This window comes from Callospermophilus lateralis, chromosome 5 (assembly GCF_048772815.1).
Source record: "Callospermophilus lateralis isolate mCalLat2 chromosome 5, mCalLat2.hap1, whole genome shotgun sequence".
In the NCBI taxonomy this organism is placed as follows: Eukaryota; Metazoa; Chordata; class Mammalia; order Rodentia; family Sciuridae; genus Callospermophilus; species Callospermophilus lateralis.
Genome location: NC_135309.1, coordinates 74688959 through 74711351, shown reverse-complemented (window position 1 = coordinate 74711351; position 22393 = coordinate 74688959). Strand labels below are relative to the sequence as shown.

The 22393-nt window shown below is 44.1% G+C and overlaps 2 protein-coding genes across 2 annotated transcripts; both read left to right on the top strand.

The window, feature by feature from the left end:
• Nucleotides 1-1016: 1016 nt before the first annotated feature.
• On the top strand, nucleotides 1017-4393 carry LOC143400445 (oocyte-specific histone RNA stem-loop-binding protein 2-like). The gene is made up of 6 exons (XM_076857673.1): nucleotides 1017-1033; nucleotides 2387-2482; nucleotides 2588-2692; nucleotides 3087-3239; nucleotides 3383-3494; nucleotides 4331-4393. The coding sequence occupies exons 1-6, from the start codon at nucleotides 1017-1019 to the stop codon at nucleotides 4391-4393; spliced, it is 546 nt and encodes a 181-aa protein (XP_076713788.1).
• A 1189-nt stretch (nucleotides 4394-5582) lies between these two features.
• Fam53c (family with sequence similarity 53 member C) lies at nucleotides 5583-19480 on the top strand. The gene is made up of 5 exons (XM_076856893.1): nucleotides 5583-5719; nucleotides 8719-8948; nucleotides 9306-9363; nucleotides 13943-14727; nucleotides 16447-19480. The coding sequence occupies exons 2-5, from the start codon at nucleotides 8871-8873 to the stop codon at nucleotides 16702-16704; spliced, it is 1179 nt and encodes a 392-aa protein (XP_076713008.1). The 5' UTR covers nucleotides 5583-5719; nucleotides 8719-8870; the 3' UTR covers nucleotides 16705-19480.
• The last annotated feature ends 2913 nt before the right edge of the window (nucleotides 19481-22393 follow it).

Here is a 22393-nt window from a genome sequence, read left to right as displayed (position 1 = left end):
GGATGGGAGGCTTTCCAAAGAGTGAATCACAACTCGGTTTTAAGTTTAAATCGCACTTGACGAGGCCTTTTTGTTGAAATTTTAATTTACCGAGGAGGCGCAATCTGAGGACTTTAAAGATGGGATGAAGAGAGGGCTTTGATTTGTTTGGGGCCACACAGCTTCACGCTTCTAACCGGAAGAAACTCGGGACTCCTAACTCGCGATAATGCCCATTCGGACCTCTGGCCTGAACAGACCCTACCGGAAGAACCAGGTCTCAGTGACCCTGTGGTAGAAACCGCTAGAGCTTATGTCGAGTCAGACTTACTTTCAGGAGAAAGGAAAGTGGGCAGTGACTGGATACAAGCGAAGATTCGAGAGAACGATAGGAAAATCTGAGGAAAACAGTCAGTAAACCGGACTACCTTTCGGTTCTGCTTCTCGCTCGACTCCACAGGATGAGGACAGGTTCTCGCAACTTCTCTCCGCAGCAGGGCGAGGTTTAGCTCCAGTAAATACCAACAGCCACAGGCTGGATCATTCAAATCTTCCGCCCACCCAGCAACCTATCCCGGCCCGCCTGTAAGTTGCGTCAGCCAATCTTCGCGCGCCTTCAAGACTCCAGCCTTTCCATCACAGCCAATAGTTTTGCTCATCCATCACCCGGAGGCGTGAGCTTTCTCTAGAAGGGACGATATTTGTCCCGCCCCAGAGCCACAGCAAGAAAGCAATTGGCCCACCAGCGTTCGCAAAGCTGCTAAGTAAGCTTTGCCTTGCTTAGGAACTCAGCGCACCATTGGCTCTACCTCTGGCCAATCGCCACACCCTCCCCGTACTCACTGTTCCCTAGACCCCCGCCAACCCCGGGAGATTTAAATTGCGGCTCGCTAGCGATGACCGTTCGCTTAAGCTAATACTAGGAAAGATTAATTTGAGTGGAAGTGTTTATTTTTCCTTCCTTCTTTCTTGTATCGTTCCTCTTTGGTTTTACTAGCCTTCCGCTGAAGATGGAACGTTTGCCGCCAGGGCGGCGGATGTTGGGGCGTGACAGGTGTGTTTATGTTGAGCGGCATTGGTTCTTTCCGAGAGCTTTCCTTGTTATCCGATTTTAGTGCACAGCATCTCAGAGATACTAGGTGGATAGATAGAAAATCCTTTTTAGAGAAAGAAACTGAATCATCTCCTTTAATTCTTACCACAGCCCAAAGGACCTTAAATTTTGTCAGTTTATGAAAATTTAAATATTGACAAGGTAATATTTTGAAAAAATATTTTACTTATTTATTTTGCCGTGGCAAGAATTGAACCTAGAGTACGCTTAGGAGAGCCCTGTATCAGTGAGCTCCACTCCCTAGCTCTGGAAATTCGTAATATTAGGGATTTATATTTAAACAATCCTGTTAGGGTTGGGGTAGGTATTGATGAGACAAAATTGGTTAGGAATGTTGGACGATGGTGTGGGTGGAGATGTCCATTATTTCAGTGCTTCTTAATATTTAATGTGTATACTAATCACCTGGGGATACTCTTAAAATGCAGATTCTGATTCAGTGGATCTGGATTTTAGCCCAAGGTTCTGCACTTCTAACAAGTTCCCAGCTGATGTTGATATCTCTGGTCCCAGGACCATATTTTGAGTAGCAAGGCATTGTGTTATACTTTTTACTTCAGTGTATATTTGAAATATTTCATATTAAAAATTGTTTAAAACTCTTTAAAATGTAGACCCCTAAAATGAAGATTCAATAGGTATAGAGTGGGGCCCAGGAATTATCAAGGCCACCAGGTGCCACCCATGCAGATGGTTAGCAGACCACACTTTGAGGGGGAAAAAAAAGTCAGAAATAACAAACTTTAGCCAGGAGTGATGGTGTATACCTGTAATCCCAGCAATTCAGCATGCTAAGGCAGGAAAATGGCAAGTTCTTAGACCAGCCTCAATAACTTTAAAAAAAAAAACCTGTCTCAAAAAACAAATGTAGGGGCTGGGGCTAAGCAGTAGTGAGCTTGCTTGGCATGTGTGAGGCACTGGGTTCAATTCTCAGCACCATATATAAATAAATAAAATAAAGGTCCATCAACAACTAAAAAAAATCTTTAAATATTAAAAAGGGCTGGGATGTAGCATCTGCCTTGCATTTGCAAAGCCCTGGGTTTGATCCCCAGTTCCAAAAATAAAGGAAGGAAGGAAGGAAGGAAGGAAGGAAGGAAGGAAGGAAGGAAAAAGAAAGAAAAGAAAAGAAAGAAAGAAAGCAAGCTCAGAGGTAAAGACCCCTGGGTTAAATCCCCACTATCAAAGAAAAAAAATATAAACTTCACCTGATGTCAGGATCTTAGTGTTAATAGTGGCCGAGAGGTGCAAACTAGTCAGCTGGTTTTTATCCGGATCCCTTTTCATCTGTAGAAATTGCTTCACTAGAAAAGAGGTGTGTGAAGAGTCTCTGTTCTCTAGAATAGAGATGGTAAGTGTGGCAGTCAGCACAGAGCCTTGTCATGCCAGGTAAGCTTGAAAATCAGGCTGGGGATTAAGGGAGTGTGGAATACATTGATTTCTGTCTTAATGACTATAATCACACTTTGTGGGTCATTGTATGCTTTTCTGCAGGTGGGAAGTAGAGACAGATGAAGTTGTCTTGCAGAGGAGGCAAAAGCAGATAGATTATGGCAAGTGCACACCTGGTTACCGGTGGTTTCTACAGCAGGTCCCCAAGTGAGTATAGTTGTGGGTGGTCACAAGAGTATCAACCAATGGTTCAATGTCAGGTGATAGAGAGATGAGAGAATCTGAGTGCTCTGACAATGTTGTGGTATTATTAATTCTCCTGTAATATAGTCCCAAATTAGGTTTCTGAGATTTTTCTCAAATAGAAAACGTTGTACTTTATATGTAATTTATATGTAATTTACCCTTTTAGGAGAATATTAGGGAGGTGTAAAGTTCAGTGCTTATTCTGATTTGAAGATTTACTTTTTTGTTGGATTGAAGGTATTGCTTCTACATCTATCCTGGTAATTCTCTATCTAGACTCCTGATTTGTTGTAATAAGCAGGGAGCTGTGTCCTTTCACTTTGACTTCCATCTGATCCATATTTATTGTTGCCAGGGCACAGAGACAGCCAGGGCTTCACCCTCAAACACCAAACAAGAACAGGAGATACAGCCGTCGTTCCTGGGATGCCCAGATCAGGCAATGGAGAAGAGCCCTACATACCTGGGACCCCCCCAGCCAGCCTCTACAGGGCAGGGGGGCTCAGGGGTATGTTCACTATTATTGGTTCTTTCTATGAGTGGAGGGCCACACCTTACTTCTCCTGACTTTGAAAAGGGTTAGATTCTACTGGGTAGAAAGGGAGAGTGGTCTGCATGAATGGATGATCTCTTACTCTGCTTCCTCCATAGGCAGGGAATACAGAGCCCCTTAGAGCTGATGGATTCTACCCCTTTGGATAACCTTCTGGGTGACTGGGTCCAACCCTTGGAGAATCCGGATGGATGCAAGAAAGGGGCCCAGGTAGTATCCTATACCAAAAGTGAAAGGAGTGGGGTCAAAGATGGGGGTATGACCCATGATGTCAGATGGGATTTGAAGTGGCCCAAGGACAAATAAAGGAAGTGAAGCAGGAAAAAAATAGCAGAACATGAGTGAAAAAACTTGAGAACTAAAAGTGGCATAAATAGATTTAATTATGGACAGGAATACTGGGCTGCACTGGAAGGCTATTTTATTCTTGATGAAAGAGGATGTAACCTTCCTTTGAAATGAGGCCTGAAAACTAACTTACAGTGATGTGTGTGTTTTCTGTTTTTTTCAATGTTTTACAAATAGTAATGCCAACTTCTTTTACTCAACTATTCAAGTTTAGTAAACATGGTTCGTAATAAAAAGGAGAACAATCTAGTAATGAAGAACAAGGACTACAGTCTCAGGCTTTGGGTTACAACCTTTACCTACCACATGGGCAGTAAACCCCTCAGGAGGTTTCATTTACCAAAATAAGATTTTTAAATTTTATTTACTTATTTTTATGTGGTGCTGAGGATTGAACCCAGTGTCTCACGCATGTTAGGCAAGTGCTCTACCACTGAGCTACAACCCCAGCCCCAAAATAAGATTTTTTTTTTCATTTAGTGATTGTAAGAAAAAAATGTGAATGCATATTTATTTAAAGTGTGTAGCACAGTGCCTAGCACATAATATGGGTAATTATAGGTAAATATATATTCCTACATTATGGCTCCTGCCTCTGCTCCTTCTCTTTGCCAAGGAGAAATGATATGCAGTGGAAAAAAAAAATTATCTACTCCCATTTTCTTAACTAATACCTCACTTTTCCTCTACTTTTGCAGTTTGCAGACTTGGTTCCTCTGTCCTCCCCTCCCAAGCTCAATGTTGAAGATCCCCAAGAATGATTCTGCTTTCTAGCCAATCACAGGATCACAGCTATTTACTTGTCCCAGACTTGAGTATGGCACAAAATGTTTAGAAAAAAACAGATGTCCTTCAGGGGGCTTGCTGTTAAATGTTAATAGTGAAGTTATTTACATTACTATTTAACCAATTAAAAAATCTAAAACCCTGTCCTACAAAGAGATCACAACATGAAGGCATTAAAAACTCTCCCCCCCCTTTTTTTTTTGGCTTATCTCACTGATGCTGACATTCAAATTTTCAAATTTACAGAAACCCAGTCTCTCACCTACTTTCGTCTACATTCAGTCCCTTTAAAAAGGACACAAACTTTGGCTGAGGTGGGAGGTGGTGGTAGTGGCTGAGACTTAACAAAAAGGTGGTTTCCTTTTCATGAAGAGGAAATATAGCGCCCGTCAACACCATCTGCTCATTTCCTCGTTTCCTCCCTTTCTGTCTTAAAGAGAGTCGTCCAGTTGTAACCACCGTACTTCCCCCTCCCGCCCCCCGCAAGCAACTGAACCGCCTATGATGTCATAATCACAACCCCATTACCTCATCCTGCTGGGGGGGGGTGCGTAAAAGGAGGAGAGGAGGTGAACGGCCACGGGCCCTCCTCAGCTTTACAAAGTGTTTTGGGTGAGGGTAAATTACAGAATCAAGTGAGCACTTCTCCGCAACCATTGTTAACTCCTGGTTTATAAGGTTTGAGCCGATCCGGCTGCTGGAAGAGGGGCTCCAGGGACTCAGAGCAGGCCCTGATTGGCGCTTGGACTACATTTCCCAGCAGTCTTCACGCCACAGACCGGTCCTTTGCTGGGGGAAGGGGGATTCTTTCAGAAAGGTGACTTTATCGGTCTGGGTTAGAAAACAGGTGAGAAGCAAGTCGCTAATTCTGTTAAGCGGCCCGAAGGTTGTGAGAGACTGCAGCTGACTAGATGTAGACCTGGAGGGCGAGAGCGACGGCTTTGTTTACCTTCGTCCGACATAGCCTCCCCCACGAGTTTCAAGATATGCTTCCAACTGGACCCTTCCACCTTCTGTGATATTTTGGAGGGGGGTTGACTTATTAGTGAGGAAACCGCCCCATCATTAAATCAAAGCCTCAGGCTCGTTCTCGACAGTGCTACACTAGGAAGATTTTAAGAGAGAAACGACACAGGGCTCTGGACTCCGCAGAAAGTTCAGGGGGATTCTGCGAGCGCGAGTGTTCCCCCACTCGCCTCAGAGGCCCGTTGGTTCACGCCGGCGCCTTTTAAGGGCACCGTGGGGCGAACCGAGCGCTCAGAGCTGCTCCGGCCGCGGCCCTGGGAGCTGGTGGAGCCGCGGTAGGTGGCGGAGGGCAGGTGGCGCTGGGGCCTCGGGGCGGGCACCTCGGCCGTCCCTCCTCCTTCCCTTGCTCCCCTCCCCCAGACCAGCCGTCCGCGCGGCCCGGCCTCGCAGGCCGCCTCCGCGGGGAGAGCACGGGACCTAGTGGGGGAGGGGGTGGCGGAGTCTTAAGTCCCAGACCCTCCCCATCCCTAGTGTCCTGAGTTCGCTTCCCGCGGCCAGATGTTGGAACCCGAGTGGGAAGAGGCCAGCGGCAGCCCCTACCTCTGAAAGAGCCTCCCCCCCGTTGGGGGGGGGGTTAGCGTACGCCCCGTGCCCCACCCCGCGGGGACAGGCAGGGCAACAGAGGGAGAGGTTGAAGATTGGAGGGGGCCTAGCCTTTTGCTTCTTCATCGGGGTGGGGGGAGGGGTGCTCCCCACTTGTCACCCCTATCCCCACAAGAACCATATGGAAAAAGAGCAGTCAGATCCTCACTTACCTGTTCTTGTACCTCCCTTCCTCCCTCGTGTTTTCCTTCATTCTCCACCAGAGGCGAGGGGCTTGGACCTGGGGGGAAGGTCCCCAGGGGATTTGTGACTCTCCTGTCCCTTGGCCCTACTTGATCCTAGGTTGTTCAGGTTTCCGCACAACCCAAGCATCCCTGAAGCACAAGTGTCAGGGGTTACTACTGACCAATAGCAGTGGAGTGGGGGTCTAATCTTTATTTTAGGGGGCTTGTGTTGGAAGAACCTACACTGTTAGGCCTGATGGGGTTGCTGGAAGGGCCTAGCGGCCTGCTGGTCTGTAAAGGGCTGAGCCCCTTGCCAGTTAGGCTGAGAAGTTTTAAGTTTAGTGAACGTTCAGGGCTGTCTCTACCTCTTAGATACACAAAATGGAAGGGGTAGGAAGGCGACAAGAGAGGGCTTCTTAACACTTTTTTCAGTGCCTGCTTGAGAAAGAGGAGGCCCCTCGCGGAGCTGGTTTGCCTTCTTTTGTGTCCTGGTTTGATTCCTTATGGCTTCCGTTCCCCCTTTTAGCCTGGCCTGTTTTAGGAAACTCAGGTTGAGAGTATCAGTTGTGTGGTAGTAGTTGCATTGTTCCAGTTACCGCTGTGTGTGGCCACATCCCAATAATTAAAATGCAGAAAAACACAAAATCACTCACTTCACTTGATCCTAGAGAGGGTGGGAGTTTGCTGCTTGTTCAAAGCCCTCATGAAAAGCTTGAAAGAGTTTGCTTTACTCGGTGCTCCTCTTGACTGGTCAGCCTGAGGCCTGGAGTCTCTAGGGTAAAAGCCTGCAGTTAAGTTCCTCTCTGGTTGATCTTTGAGAGCAGAGTTAAGAAACCAGGAGCAGAAGTGATATGAGCTTTAGTTTCTCTCACAAGAACATGGGAGAAACAACTGAAAGGAGCTTGAAGGAAGCAGGAACTTTGTTCAGGGTGGTAGTAATAATTATGCATGAAAATTACAGTTAACTATAATGATGATTGATTTCTGCGTCTTTCTTCCAAAGAACTCAAAATACATCCAAGTGTATTTCTTTGCTTTTCCTTGTGTCCTCCTTCTGAAGTGAGAATTGGGTAGGGATAATTCCCTCCTTTGTAGAGTGTGATCTGCCCCCAAGGTCACAGAAGGAAGTACTGCCTTAGGCTTCCTTCCTTGGTGAGCAGGTAAGGGAGGATGGCATCCAAAAAGAGAGAGACCCTATTGCCTTCTTCATCTTAATGATACCATCACTTCTGGCATGCCAAGGCTTTGAAGAACAACAAACAGAAAGAATGAAAAACAGCAGTCTGTGTGGGCTCCTGATTTTTATAGGTCAGATGGTATGTTTTTGTATATTTTGATATATGATGTTATATCATTCCTATGAGAGATTAAGATTATTGTATCCATTTTACTTATGAGTAAACTGAAGAATGTGAAGTGATTGCCAAAACTGCCTCAGCTAATTTGATTAAGACAGATTTCTTGATTGTTACATGAGCTAATGCTACATACATTTTCAGGTGAGCTATCTCTGTGCTGGTCATTTCTGGTTCTCCCTGCCTCAAGACATTAGATTAAGCTGGGCATGGTAGTACATTCCTGTAATCTCAGTGGTTTGAGAGGCTGAAATGGGAGGTTTGCAAATTCATGGCCAGCCTCAACAACTTAGAGAGATCGTATCTCAAAATAAAAAAGGCTGGGATATGGTTTAGTAGTAAAGTGCCCCTGGGTTAAATCTCTAGTAACAAATAGAAGAACCTGGGTTATCCTCCCCTTTTCCTTTGAGCTAGGCTCCTTAAGCAATTGTGTGGGCTTGAAGCCTGTTCTCTAGTAAGAGTGAGTTAGCTTTCCATCAGAATTCAAACATGGGAAAGAATCTTGATTGATTATATTCATGGTCTTTTGCAGATATTCTAACAACTTAGTTGAATGAAGTCATGAAGTTTTTTTTTTTTTTTGATCTGTGTAGTTGAAATATAATTGGAATTATCCTGACCATTTATAGGAGAATACACAAAGATATCTATAAAATAATAATATATCAGTTGTTCAGGCTATGAGAGGACATAAAATCTTATTTATTCTGGTCTAAAGTAGAAAGTCATGCCTATAGCCATTGCCCCTCCTTGTATTCTATTTTATAGTTTAGGAGAAGGTACCTCTCTTAGTTTCTGAGTGGAAGATAAAGTACTGGGCTAATCAGGATGGAAATAACCATTTGGGCTCTTTTCTAAGTGGTTCTGGTATTCCAGATAGAAATGGCAGAGCATGAACCAGGTTAGGAATGGTAAATAGGTTTCAACCTATTGCTTGAGAACTCCAGTTTATTTTACTAGATATCTGGAGTTCCACGTTAAGTATGTTTCTGAGGTTATGTTTAGGCTTATCAGGAGCGAGCTGTGATCAATTAATGATGTCTGCCAGAGGCTTGGCATAGTGGTGCTGTGGTATGTGTGCCATTCATTTTCCATCACTGGACCAGGTATATCTCTAATATCACTTGGGGCTGGTCCCTCTGTAATTGGCAGACTCAGCAGGCATGACTGGAGAGGGAAGTCCCAATGGTGCTAGAATGGTGCTGCAGTGGCAGAAGACGGCTCACGAGTGAGGTCTGGAAGAACGACAGGGAAGACATCCATCATTTGCTCCAAAGTGTGCAAGTAAAATCCTGGGGAGAATCATGATAACCTTGATCACTGAGCAGCTACAGAAACAGACTCTGGATGAGCTGAAATGTACACGCTTCAGCATCAGTCTGGTAAAAGACCAGTCTTCCTGCTTCTCCATGGCCCCTCCCCCTTTTTTCTGAGGCTGTTTGTTGCTACTACTTTACCCTTGTCCTGTAGTATATAATTATTGTACTTGTACTGAAAGAGGCCACTAATGGCTTAGAACCCAGCCCAAAAGGAAGGGGGCAGGGATTTTTCCATTGATAGAGAAGGGATATCAAAATTGGGTGGAAAAGGGTTTGAGAAATTAGAAGATGTGGATTGTTCTACTAAGTCTCTAACACCCCTATAGCGAATGAATTGCAGGAAAGAATTTAAGAGGGCTTTCTAGAAATTTGTCAGTGTGCCCTGAGCCTAAATCATGATAGCTATTCTTTCTTTCTTAGCCTTTGCCTGATCATGCAGACATCTCCAACTGTGGGAACCCTTTCCAGCTTGTGTCTGGTAAGGCATCATGTGTGTGTTTTGTGTATGTGTGTTTGTTCATGCCTCTATCCATGTATTTCTTTCACTGGTTTCCAGTGACTAGGACTAACTAGCTATTTTAGTTAGCAAGAACAGTTTTAGAAGAGGATAAGTTTATTTAGTACTCATAGTTTCAGAGGTCTCAATACATAGATGGCCACTCCATTGTTCTGGTGAGGCAGAACATCAGGGTAGAAGGGTATGACAGTGGAAAGCAATTCAGAACATGACAGTCAGGAAGCAGAGATACCACTCACCAAGTCACCTGGGACAAAATACAAACCCCAAAGGTACGCCTCCAGCGGCGACCTATCTCCTTCAGCCATACCCTACGTATGTCCTGTTATTACCCAGTTAATCCATTCAAGTGGGTTATCACACTGATTAGGTTAAAGCTGATAACCCAATCATTTCACCTCTTAAAATTTCTTTCATTATCTCACACATGAGCTTTTGAGGGACATATCATATCTAAACCATAATAGTAGCCTACCTCTAGAACTTTTTTCTTGCCAGGGTCACTCTGAGATTGGCATATGTCTTCATTTTACTGCCTTAGATTAAAAGTTTTCTGTTTGTGCCTTTGGGGACTTAGTTAGCTTATATAGCTTATAGCTTATGGAGACTTTTTTTTTTTTTTTTTTAGTTCTCGGTGGACACAACATCTTTGTTTGTATGTGGTGCTGAGGATCGAACCCGGGCCGCACGCATGCCAGGCGAGCGCGCTACCACTTGAGCCACATCCCCAGCCCTTATGGAGACTTTTTAAATCTTTTTTTTTTTTAATCCCAGGTGCTTTACCACTGAGCCATATCCCCAGTCTTATAGTTTTTTAATTAGGGTCTCACTAAGTTGCTGAGGCTGGCTTTGAGTTTGTGATCCTTATGCTTTAGTCTTCTGAGCTGCTGAGATTAAGGTGTGTGCTCCTGGCCCTTTTTATTTATTTTGAGACAGAGTCTTGTTAAGTTGCTGAGACTGGCTTGGAAATTGCAATCTTTCTGCCTCAGACTCCTGAGTCCCTGAGATTTTAGACATACACCATCTACCTAGCTAATCTAATTTTTAAATAGGTAGTACATTTATATAGTTAAAAAAATTTTGAATATCAACCAAAAGTTGATACTGATAAAAGTATATTCTTTACCAGGCAAGGTGGGGCATACCTATAATATCAGCTACTTGGGAGACTGGGGCAGGAAGATTGCAAGTTTGAGGCTAGCCTCAGCAAATTAGTGAGGGCTTAAGCAACTTAGTGAGATCCTGTCTAAAACTAAAAAAATAAAAATAAAAATAAAAAAGGCTGAGGTTGTAGCTCAGTGGTAGAGCACTCCTGGGTTCAGCCCCCAGCACCACACACATAAAAAAGTCATCTTCTCCTATCTCCTGTTCATCCAGCTCCTACCACCTCCCTAAAAATAACTCTTAGACCTGGGGTTCATTGGTAAAGCACTTGCCTTTACATGCATGAAGTCCTGGGTTCAATCTCTAGTACTGAAGGGGAAAAGAAAAAAAAGCCACTCCTATTATTAATGTCTTATATACTTAACTGGAATTTCTTTATACAGTTAAAAGCAAATATAAATGCATATATTTATTCCCACTTTTAAACATATGTTATGCTACAATCTTTTTTTGGTACTGGAGATTGAAGCCAGAGGGGCTTTACCACTGAATCATATCCCCAGCTCTTTTTACTTTGAAACCAGGTATTCCTGAGTTGCTGAGGCAGGCTTGGAACTCCTGCTTCACCTTCACCAGTTGCTAGGATTACAAGTGTGTGCCACCACCACTCCTGCCCCCCTCCTTTTTTTTTAATACAGCCAAGGTAGGTTTTCTGAAGCAAGAGGATTCTAAGTATAAGGCCTCAGTAACTTAGAGAGACTGTCAGCAACTTAGTATACTCTCAAAATAAAAAAAGAAGCCACATGCAGTGGTATATATGTGTAATCCCTGTGATTCAGGAGACTGAGAAAGGATTGCAAGTTTGAGACCAGCCTGGCCAAATTAGGGAGACCCTGTCTTCAATAAAATAAAAAGGGCTGGGTAAAATACCCCTGGGTTCAATTCCCAGTACTGCAAAAAATAAAAATAAATAAAAAGTTAAAAAGAACTGGGGACATAGCTTAGTGATAAAGCAACCCTAAGTTCATTTCCCAGTGCCCCCTTCCAAAATACAGCTAGGAAATCTTTCCCTATCAGTATGCTGAGCATTTCCTTGTTTTATGTAGCAGCATCTTATTATACTGAAAAAAAATATACCATAGTTTATTTAACCAATCTCCTATTGATGTATAGTTAGGTTATTATTTATTTATTTTTTGGTATGTAAATTTGTGTTTTTCTTTTAGTACTTGAAATTGAACCTATGGATGCTTTACCACTGAACTATAACCCCAGCCCTTTTTGCTTTTTATTTTGATACAAGGTCTCACTAAGTTCCTTACAGGCTTGCTAAGTTGCTGAGGCTGTGATCAATGATAAATAAACTTGTGATCCTCTTGCTTCCGCCTCCTGAATTTTGGGATTACAGGTTTGATTACTGTTACTGGCAGTTTAGGTTATCTAATCTTCTGTTCACTATATAAAACCTGTACACAGGTCATTTTTAATTGTTTATTTTGTGGTACAGGGATTGAATCCAGGGTAGTCTACCATTGAACTACATTCTTGGCCCTTTTTATTTTTTTATTTCAAGACAGGCTTCTCACTAAATTACTGAGGGCAGGCATTGAACTTGCAACCATCCTGCCTCAACCTCCCAAATATCTGGGATTATAGGCATGCGCCACCATGCCTGGCTCATAAGTCATTTTTCACATGTGAAAATATATCTGAGGTGGAAATTCCTAGGTTATGAACTAGGGCCTATTCATAGGCATAACTAATAGACAGCCAGAAATCTCTAATCCATGCTGCTGGGTTATTCAGCATCTCATTTTCTTTTCTGGGATAGTTGGTAAGGAAAGTAGACTGGGAAAAGCATCTTCATTCAGTCTTTTCCTACTGTTAAACACTTGATGAAAGCCAGATATTATGCCATAAGTACCCTTAAAGATCCATGGTCCCTGATTTCATGGAAGTTACAAACAGAAGAATTATTGGCTAAATTGAGTTAGCTAAAAGTTTTGTCATCAAGTTTGACTTCATATACTAGCCAACTAGACAGAGGAGCTTGAAGTAGGCCCTTTCTCGGTATGCTATTTCCCAAAAGTTGATTTTTGATTGGATCATTCTTTTTAGCCCATTTCCCCTTACTTCTCTTGGCCCCATCTGTTTGGCTTTAAGAGAAGGCCAAAGAGAAGGGAATCAGAGTATATGGGTAGCCAGACAGAACGGAACATCAACAGTTCAAAGTCTTAGGGTTTCCCAAGCACAGATTCTATCATCAAAGGTCTTCCCCATTCTGTTTTTCCTCTCTAGGAAAAAACAATAAACAGGCCTTAGGAATAAAAGTTATCTCCCACCTGCTTATTACCTCTTACTTCTTGGCAGCCCTGAAATTCTGTTTCATCCTGTTGACATATGAGAAGGGAAAGGCCAAGGAAAGAAAGTATAGGCCTGCTTTTCAGAACCTGGGCAGGGAGCAAGGAGGAGTGGTTAGAAATAAGGTTAGATGGAGTTGAGTGAGGGTAAGCCTGGCAGACACAGAGACGTGTTTCTCATGTAATGTTTTATCTTTGAAAGTGAGTTGAAGGCAGCATATGAAATGCAGGTTTTTGTTTTGTTTGCAGTGCTTGGAATCGAATGTAGGGCCTTGCATATGCTAGGCAGGCACTCTACCTCTGAGCCCTCAAATAGTTTTTTTTTTTTTAGTTCCAGGGATTGAACCCAGAGGTGTTAACCACTGAGAAGCATCCCCAGCCCTTTTTTATATTTTATTTAGAGTCATGGTCTTACTGAGTTGCTAAGTGCCTTGCTAATCTGCTGAGATTGGCTTTGAATTCCCAATCCTTTTGCCTCAGCCTCCTGAGTTGCTGGGATTACAGGCATGTGCCACTGCACCCAGCCTGAAATGTTTTTGATTCTAGGTGATTTCTCAAAATAGAGGCAGTATAGTAGAGTGGGTTTAAAATACAAAAAAAAAAACAAAACAAAAAACAAACAACAACAACAAAAAAAACTTGATATTACACAGACCTGGATTTGAATCCTGTTTGATTGATTTAGTAGGTACTGGAGATTGAACTCAGAGGTGCTTTACCACAAAGCCACATCCACAGCCCTTTTTATTTTTTATTTTGAGACAATCTCTCAGTAATTTGCTTAGGGCCTTGCCAAGTTGCTGAGACTAGCTTTGAATTTGCAATCCTCCTGTCTCAGCCTTCTAAGTTGCTGGGATTACAGGTGAGTACTTCCATGCCCAGCTGCTTTAGTCATTTGACTGCTAAGCTATTTGGGACAAGTTATTGAACTTGTCTCATGTGAAATGAGGATAATCATAATACCTCTCTTATAGACGTTTTTGGGAAACCACATGAAGTTCTCAGTACATTGTGTGTCAGATAAGCTCTCAGAAAATGTTAGCTATCATTAATATTTTATTATGAATGCCTTCCAGAAGGTGCTTCCTGGAGGGGCCTGCCCCACTGTTCCTGTGCTGAGTTCCAAGACAGCCTCAACTTCAACTATCACCCCTCAGGCTTGAGCCTGCACCTCAGACCACCCAGTCGGGGAAGCTCCCCACAGGAGCAACCCCTCTCCCAAGTCCTAAGCCCTGAGCCCCCAGACCCAGAGAAGCTTCCTGTGCCCCCTGCCCCTCCATCCAAGAGGCACTGCCGTTCACTCTCAGTGCCCGTGGACCTGTCTCGCTGGCAGCCAGTGTGGCGGCCCGCCCCCTCCAAGCTGTGGACTCCCATCAAGCATCGGGGCACTGGTGGAGGGGGTGGGCCGCAGGTGCCTCACCAGAGCCCCCCCAAGCGGGTCTCCAGCCTCAGGTTCCTCCAAGCTCCCAGTGCCTCTTCTCAATGTGCCCCAGCCCACAGACCCTACAGTCCCCCTTTTTTCAGTCTGGCCCTGACCCAAGATTCCTCTCGACCCTGTGCCACCTCCCCTCAAAGTGGCTCCTGGGAGAGTGATGCTGAGTCCCTGTCACCCTGCCCACCCCAGCGCCGCTTCTCCCTGTCACCCAGCCTGGGCCCACAGGCAAGTCGCTTCTTGCCGTCTGCCCGGAGCTCCCCTGCATCTTCCCCGGAGTTGCCCTGGCGACCTAGAGGTCTCCGTAACCTTCCCCGAAGCCGTTCCCAGCCTTGTGATTTGGATGCCCGCAAGACTGGGGTCAAGCGGCGCCACGAGGAGGATCCCCGGCGTCTGCGGCCTTCCTTGGACTTTGACAAGATGAATCAGGTGGGACCAATATGATGGGAGAGCTTGGATAGCAATGTGTGTGTGTGGGGGGGTCGGGGCATCCTGTTTATTCCTCCTTTTGAGCCGTCCCCTTGTTAGAGCTTCCCTGAAAGCTCTTTTCTGTCTGAGCTTTATCTTATTTTTTTAATGGTACTGGAGATTTAGCTAGCGGCTAATACATTCAAGGCAATTGCTTTACCACTGATCTCCATCCCAAGCCCTTATTTTATTTTGAGACAGGGCCTTACTAAGTTGCTGAGGTTGTCCTGATCTTCCTACCCCTGCCTCCCTAGAGGCTGTGATTAAGTCTGTGATTATAGGCATGTGACATCATACCTGGCCTGTCTGAGCTTTTGGTAAGATCATCCACCAACCTAGTTTGCATTGGACTGCTCAATTTTAGCACTGAATGTCTTTTTTTTTTTTTAGTTGTTAATAGAACTTTATATGTGGTGCTGAGAATCAAACCCAGTGCCTCACACATGCTAGGCAAGTGCTTCTACCACTGAGCTACAACCCAGCTCCCTGAAAGTCTTGTCTTGTGAGATTCCTTAGGCCTAGGGGTCACAGAGAAACTGGAGTGCAACCCTTGTTACACCTTCCAAAGGGATCCCAGATTGTCCTGCCTGAGGCATTTTGCTTCCTCTTTAGGAGTACATAAATCACAAGCCAGGTATGGTGGTGTATACCTGTGATCCCAGCAACTCAGGAGGCTGAGGTAGGAGGATCACAAGTTCAAGGACAGCCTCAGCAACTTAGAGCGCCCTCAGGAATTTAGTGAGACCATGTCTCAAAATAAAAAATAAAAAGAGCTGAGGATGTATCTCAGTAGTAAAGCACTCCTGAGTTCAATCCTCAGTAAAGAGTGCAATCCCCCCATAAAGAGTGCATAAATCACAAAAGTCCCATCTCCAGTGAGTGCCCTATTCCTCCTAGCCTTCTGGGCTGGTTTTCTTTTTTCTTTCTTTTTTTTTTTTTTTTTTTTAAAGAGAGAGTTTAGAGAGAGAGAGAAAGAGAGAGAGAACTTTAGTATTTATTTTTTAGTTATAGGCGGATACAACATCTTTGTATGTGGTGCTGAGTATCGAACCTGGACTGCACGCATGCCAGGCAAGCACGCTACTGCTTGAGCCACATCCCCAGTCCCTCTGGGCTGGTTTGACACTTGCCTTTCACTGCTTCACATGGGCCCGTGAGAGGCTTAAACAGATGTTTATCTGTTCAATCAGTGTTTTCTGGCATCCTAATGTGAATGCAGTTGTTGTATGTACTTGCCTGCTTTTTTCATATTCTTTCTAGATCATTGGGTCACAAGTCTCTTTGAGAATTTGTTCATTTATTCATAACAGTCATCCAACCACACAGCAAGCACTTATTGAAAACCCACTATGTACTTACTTGATTCTGACTAGGCACTGGCAGAACAGACTAGCAGAACAGTCAACTGATGTTCCTGTCTGCATGGACCTTATAAATAAGCTTCTATCCTTGAATCTGTTGGAAACCAGATTCTCTTTCCTCAGAGAAATTTGTGTTTGTATAGTAAATTTTACAAATTTTTTATCAGGATGCTTATCAACCTCACCCTAAAACCTGAAATTCCTGCCTTCAAGTGTAACTGAGAAGGGACACTTTGAAATATATCTTAAGATGCTGTAGGAAATATTATTTTTTTCTTCATCTTTTAACTTTGTCTTTTTTTTTTTTTTTTTTTGACAGAAACCCTACTCAGGAGGTCTCTGTCTCCAAGAAACAGCCCGGGAAGGCAGCAGCATCTCTCCACCGTGGTTCATGGCCTGTAGCCCCCCACCTCTCTCGGCTTCCTGCAGCCCCATTGAGGGTTCCTCCCAGGTGCTGAGTGAAAGTGAAGAGGAGGAGGAGGGGGCTGTGCGGTGGGGGCGGCAGGCACTGAGCAAGCGGACACTGTGTCAGCAGGACTTTGGGGATCTGGACTTGAATCTGATTGAGGAGAACTAAAACTGAGAGGCTACTTCCTGGGGCCACACAGACTGACTCTCTTATGGCTACTAACAAGTGTCGAGGCCCCAAGGCTGAGGGCCCAGCCTGGGAATGGGGGTGAGTGGAGGGCTCCGACTCAGGGCAGCCGGAAATCTTCTCGCTCCAGCAAGCTCGACCATGCCAAGAGACTGGCCGGGACAAGATAAACGGAGCTGGTGGCGGGAGGGACAGCCCCAGAGCAGACCCTTTCCATGGCGGCCCTGAGTGTGAGTATCCCTGCCGCTGAGAGAGCAATGGGCAGGGAAGGAAGGGGTCTGCTGACCCCAGCTCGGGGAATTTCACTAGCCCCTTTGCTTCAAAGGGCACTTGTGTCTTAGAATTTGGCCAGGGTGGGGGGTTCAGTCAGCCTCCTCAGAGAAATTGTGTGAGAGTGTGTGCGTGCATGGGAGTGTACTTGAGGAGAAAAGTGTGTTTGCATAGCCTTAGGGAAGGAAGGCAGTTGCTCCTTAACAACAGAGCATCATGATACCCCAAGGATCTTGAGTTTTTAAGGGGACAGTGGGCTTATTCAAGGAGCTAAGAGGATGGCTCCAAGTTTTCCTTTTTTCTAAAGAGCTCTGGAACCAGGCTTGTAATCCATAGCAACACTGGCTCTGCAAGGGATACTGTTTTGGGGTATACCAGGGCCTTTTAAGTGATGTGACCTCAGCTAATGGTCTTTTCCTTAGTCCCACCCCCTCCCACTAGATCTAGTATTGAGGGCTGCAGGGGTTGCCATGTTTATTCTGAGCTGGCCTGTTTTTTCTCATCAGATTGACTAGGCCATATACAACTTGCCTCTCTGGCTCTCTGTGTAGATGCAACATGTGGGCAACATGAGACTGGGCTGAAGGGCTCTGTCTCTTTTTCATTGAGGGGACCTCTTCCTCTCATCTTCTGATCATCCAGTTTAGAGACAAGATAGCAAGGCCCTATCTTGGTCCCCACCATCTGTTGAGGCAGACTTGCAACAAGAGTAGTAGCATTCAGTCCCCAGCAGAAAGGGGTAAACTTGCCCTAGCACTGCCCTTTGGAAGCAGTCTGTAAGGAGACCTATTCTTATAAGAACCAGGCCCAGACTCTTTTCTGACATGCTTGAGAAAGAAGAAGGGGTGATCAGCATTTAATAGTTTGCTTATCTTCCAATTCTGCCAGGAAATGTTTATTTTCTTCTAATTGGCCCTGAGAGACCACAAGGAGGTTGGGGCTCACTGAGGGATTGGCTAAGGATGTGTAAAGCAAAGGCTGTGAGAAGCAGCTGGGAGTTTGTTGTTGTTGGATTGAATTTCCTTTTTTGTTTCTCATCCACAACTTGAGCCAGGGCAGCAGGTCTCGGTGGCCTCAGTGGTGGATTTGAGGACTATAGAGCTATAGATACCTTATTAGGGCTGGCACCAGTGAATATGCATACTGAAGCTGCTGCCATAGTAGCCTATAAGGTTTTGTCCAGCTTTGGTTAGACCCTGCATGACCAAATTGGACCTGCTCTTTCTGTTTATTGCAAGAAGAGCATTTTTCTGTTCAATTTCCAGGGTGTCTTAGGACCCAATTCCTCATGATAGGGAAGAAGACCAAATTCTGTTTTTTCTTCCTTATGGAATTGAGCCTGACATTTTATATATCGTGTCAGAATCAGAGGCTTTGGCCTCCTTGCCTCCACTTCAGAGGAGGTGGCCATGTCTTCTTGAACCTGTGACCCTCAGAGGTTCTACCCTTCCAGGGCTCCTCCCATCTCCTTGCTAGTTACCACATATTGCCACTTGGGCTACCAGGTCTCTAGGGGCCTGAGAGAGGCTCTCTAGAGAATCCAGGGAAACTGTGAGCCCAGGAGTTGCCCATCATTGGTTTCATCCCTCCCCTGGTTCTTCTCTCCCTCTTCAGGCCATAATTTCCCTGGTGCCGACTTCTTTTCCTCCTGGGGCATCCTCATCCCTGGGCTCTCTGCTGCAGATTGGCTGTGCCAGTTTCCAGTAGTTCACTGGCAATGCCAGCAGGGTCTCTACAGGCCCTAAACTGAAGAAATGAGAGCAGTGATTCAGCTCCATCCTGGCTTCCTTAGCACCTAGGGCACCATCCTTAGGGGAGAAGGTCTACAGTTGTTGTATTTTAATTCCATTACTTTAAGTCTGGAAAGTTCAACTAGTCAGAACTATCATCTTGCTTCTTAATCTAAGCACCTGTGGCCCTGGAACAAGCCTTTTAAGAAGTGGTTCATTTTGCTTTACACAATAGGTCTGTTCCAACAGTTCTGTGTAAGCCAGATGCTATTTTTTTTTTCTTAATGCATTTGGACTGCTGACTATTTCAAAGCAGCCATGATTGCTTCTTTTGTAAAGCAAGCAACTTCCCTCTACTTTAGCTATTTTGAATATTTGGATTTTCACATATTGGGCTTACCAGAGTGGAACACAACTCCAGGGCTTGTGGCTGACGCTGGGTTGATGTCTGCATCTGTGCTGTGTGTGTGGTGTGGCTGGCCAGTAGGTGAGTATTCCTGCGTGTGTGAGTGAAGCCACTCCCAGGCTGGTGCTCTCCTCCTGTGCCCGGTGACTGCCCAGTGGCAGCCCAGCTGCCCTTCACTCCCACCTGCTGCCAAAGTCCCTGTACTAATGGGATTACAAAAACAAAAAGTGGAAAAAGATTTTTCGTAAACTTTGTTTTATATTAAAAAAAAAAATCCATAAGTCTGTGTGTGTTAAACATGAGGTTCTGCCTCTGTGGCTGTGTTTGAAAAAATAAAGTTTTATTAGAATAATCCATTTTCCCAAGCAATCTTGTGTACTACAGTGTCTTTTTCCCTTACCTACAAAGAAAGGCAAGGAAGAGGCAGGGAGCAGGTCACCTAGCTAGCTTCCAATTCCTTTTTCTAAGACATGATTAGGCCTTTCACCACAGCAGATCAGATCCTACGGCCCAGACTTTTGTCAAGGCCTTGGTTATTTCTAGCAGTCTGATTTGTTCTCTGTCCCTGGCACTTATACCTATCCCCTCTTCCTTGCTTTCACTCTCACTTCCAGTGGGTTCAAGTCAGGTATTAATACATTTCAGTTCCCTGAGAAGTGCTTGATGGTATGGTTAGAAACTTGGTCTGGATTGGTTTACAGGCTTTGGGTGCAGGGAGAAAGCAGGGTGGGAGACAGTAAAGAATCTCTTCCTTTCTTAAGAGCTTTCACATATTGTGTCCTGGAGGGATGGATATGTAGTCATCAGATTTCAGATTCCAAAGACCTGGGCAATTTCTCCATCCTAAAAATACTGCTTTTGGAAAATTATCCCTGCAGCAAAGCTTCTCTTTTGTCCTAGGGGATGGGTATTTTCCCTAATACTTCAATTTGGAGTGTTTGCTGAAAGAAGCTATGTGGTTCAAGTCTTTAGACTTTTCTGTTCTACCCTTTCTCTTCTCCCTGTGTTAACCATCTTCTAATGTGTGTGAGTGAAATGTAGTAGCTTAGAGATCAGGCCAGAGCCCCGTAGCCTTTCTTTATCAGTGGTGGTGTTGACTAGCCAGGCAGCAAGAGTCAAGTTGCTTAGCCTATGTCCTAGTTTCCTGCTTCAAATTGGTGACACTCATCATTGAATACTGATGAAGTGCACAGGAGGACAGGATTGGCTTGACTATCTGGAGCCTTTGCAAAGGTGAAAATACACCTTAGAAAGTATGAGAGTTATCGCATTCCCTGGAAACAAAAGAGGGGCTTTGGAGGTAGGTTAGGGCCGTGGCATGTGATTAAAAGTGACTTAATATTAATTTTTTCTTCCTTCAAAACTGTTGTTGAGCTAAAGTTTGAACATCTAAAATGATCCTGTCTCCCGTTTTTCTTTTCTTTTGAATTTTATACTTGGATTTGTTTGTTTGTTTTTGGCAATGCTTGGGACTGAACCCAGGGCCTTGCACATGCTAGGCAAATGCTTTCCCACTGAGCTACATCCCAGCCCTATAATTGGGTTTTTCTACTGTTTATATAATGTGAGGCCAAGTGTGATATCATTTTTCATTCCTGAAACCTCACTTGTGTAGAAAAGAATGTAAACTCCATGAGGGCGAGGGTTTTGTTTTATTCTGTTGTGTCTGCAAAACTTTGGAAAGTTCTTGGCACATGAAAAGTGTCTGACATATTTGTTGAATGAATTTCCCCTTTGCCCTTCCCATCCCGGAGCTTAAGTACATTTCTGTCTCCAGTGCTGTAAAACCAGCCTTAGAGATTGGGGCAGTAATTAAAGCTCCATATGGGAGAAAATCCCAGCAGTTAATTTTTTTTTTGTAAGATTTATTTTTTAGTTGTAGTTGAACACAGTACCTTTATTTTATTTATTTATTTTTATGTAGTGCTGAGGATCAAACCTAGGGTGTCACACATGCTAGGTGAGAGCTCGACCGCTGAGCCACAACCCTCAGCCCCAGCAGTTAATTTAAAAAAAAAAAAAAAAAAAAAAATTTTTTTTAGTTGTTGATGGACACAATACCTTTATTTATTTGTTTTTATGTGGTGCTGAGAATCGAACCCAGTGCCTCACACATGCTAGGCCAAGTGCTCCACCACTGAGCTACAACTGCAGTCCCCCCCCCCCCTTTTTTTTTTCCTTTTTGTCTTGTTTTTGTTTAGTTAATTTTGATAGAAAAGCTGCAAGGCAAAAAGGTCCTGTATGGATTCACCCTTGTTTTCCTCCTATGAAATACAATTTATGGTATGTGCTTTAAGTGGTGTCTCAGCCCCCAAAAAACATTCTCAGGCCTGAGGTTGACTGTGGAGATGGAAGTTACAAGGACGGGGAGAGAATGTTTTCTTGGTGCTCTATAGGGATAGTTCTAGAATGAGTTTCCTAGATGATTTTTATTTAAGTGTATATTTCTTGTCCCCCACCCCAGCCTTTGCTACAAGAAAAGTAAGTCAAGGGTATAGACAAGGTTATGGAGTGGATAAAATGGGATAGGCACAGAAGACTTTAAGAAAGAACCAGCTACTTCTCTTACCTGTCTGTAGGGCAAATTCATGAAATAAGCCACTTTTAGAGCCATAGTCATGTCTTATTACTAGACCCTTTTTCTGGTTTGTATATACTCAACTCTCTTCATCTATGAGATCATGGAACATGCTAGTCTGACATTTACCAATATTAAATAATTGAGGTTCCCCAGTGCATTGTGAAAACCAATTGGTCAAAAATTTCCACATCTTCCCTTCTCTACAGCCTCCCTTTCTAATCAAAAGAAATCAATATCCTATACCATGTATTAGATGAATTCAGTTAGAAGTTAGCCACTACTGCCATGGTAAGATGAAATGCTACTGAATCAGGGAAGAGAACCCCTTTATTGCTGGTCTCTTTCCAATTCCCAAAAACTTTATAGAAACACCTACTCTTAATAACACTGGCAGACTGGGAAAGGGACAGAAGGGCCATAGGCTCAAGACAAAATACCAAGATGTTGGAGGCACATTGGTTTTCAACCAATGCAAAGAATTAAATTATCACATCCAATGAATATAGTATATTGGCTAACTAGAAAAGAACCAATGAAGTACTGGTACTATGGAATGGGACATTATCATGTCATTGATCAATGAGAAGGAAGATATTGTGTACTATGGACCAATGAAGGGAACATTTCCTAAAAGATAACAGGGAGGGTAGCTTGTATTTTGAGGATAGGAAATCAATGGGGTAT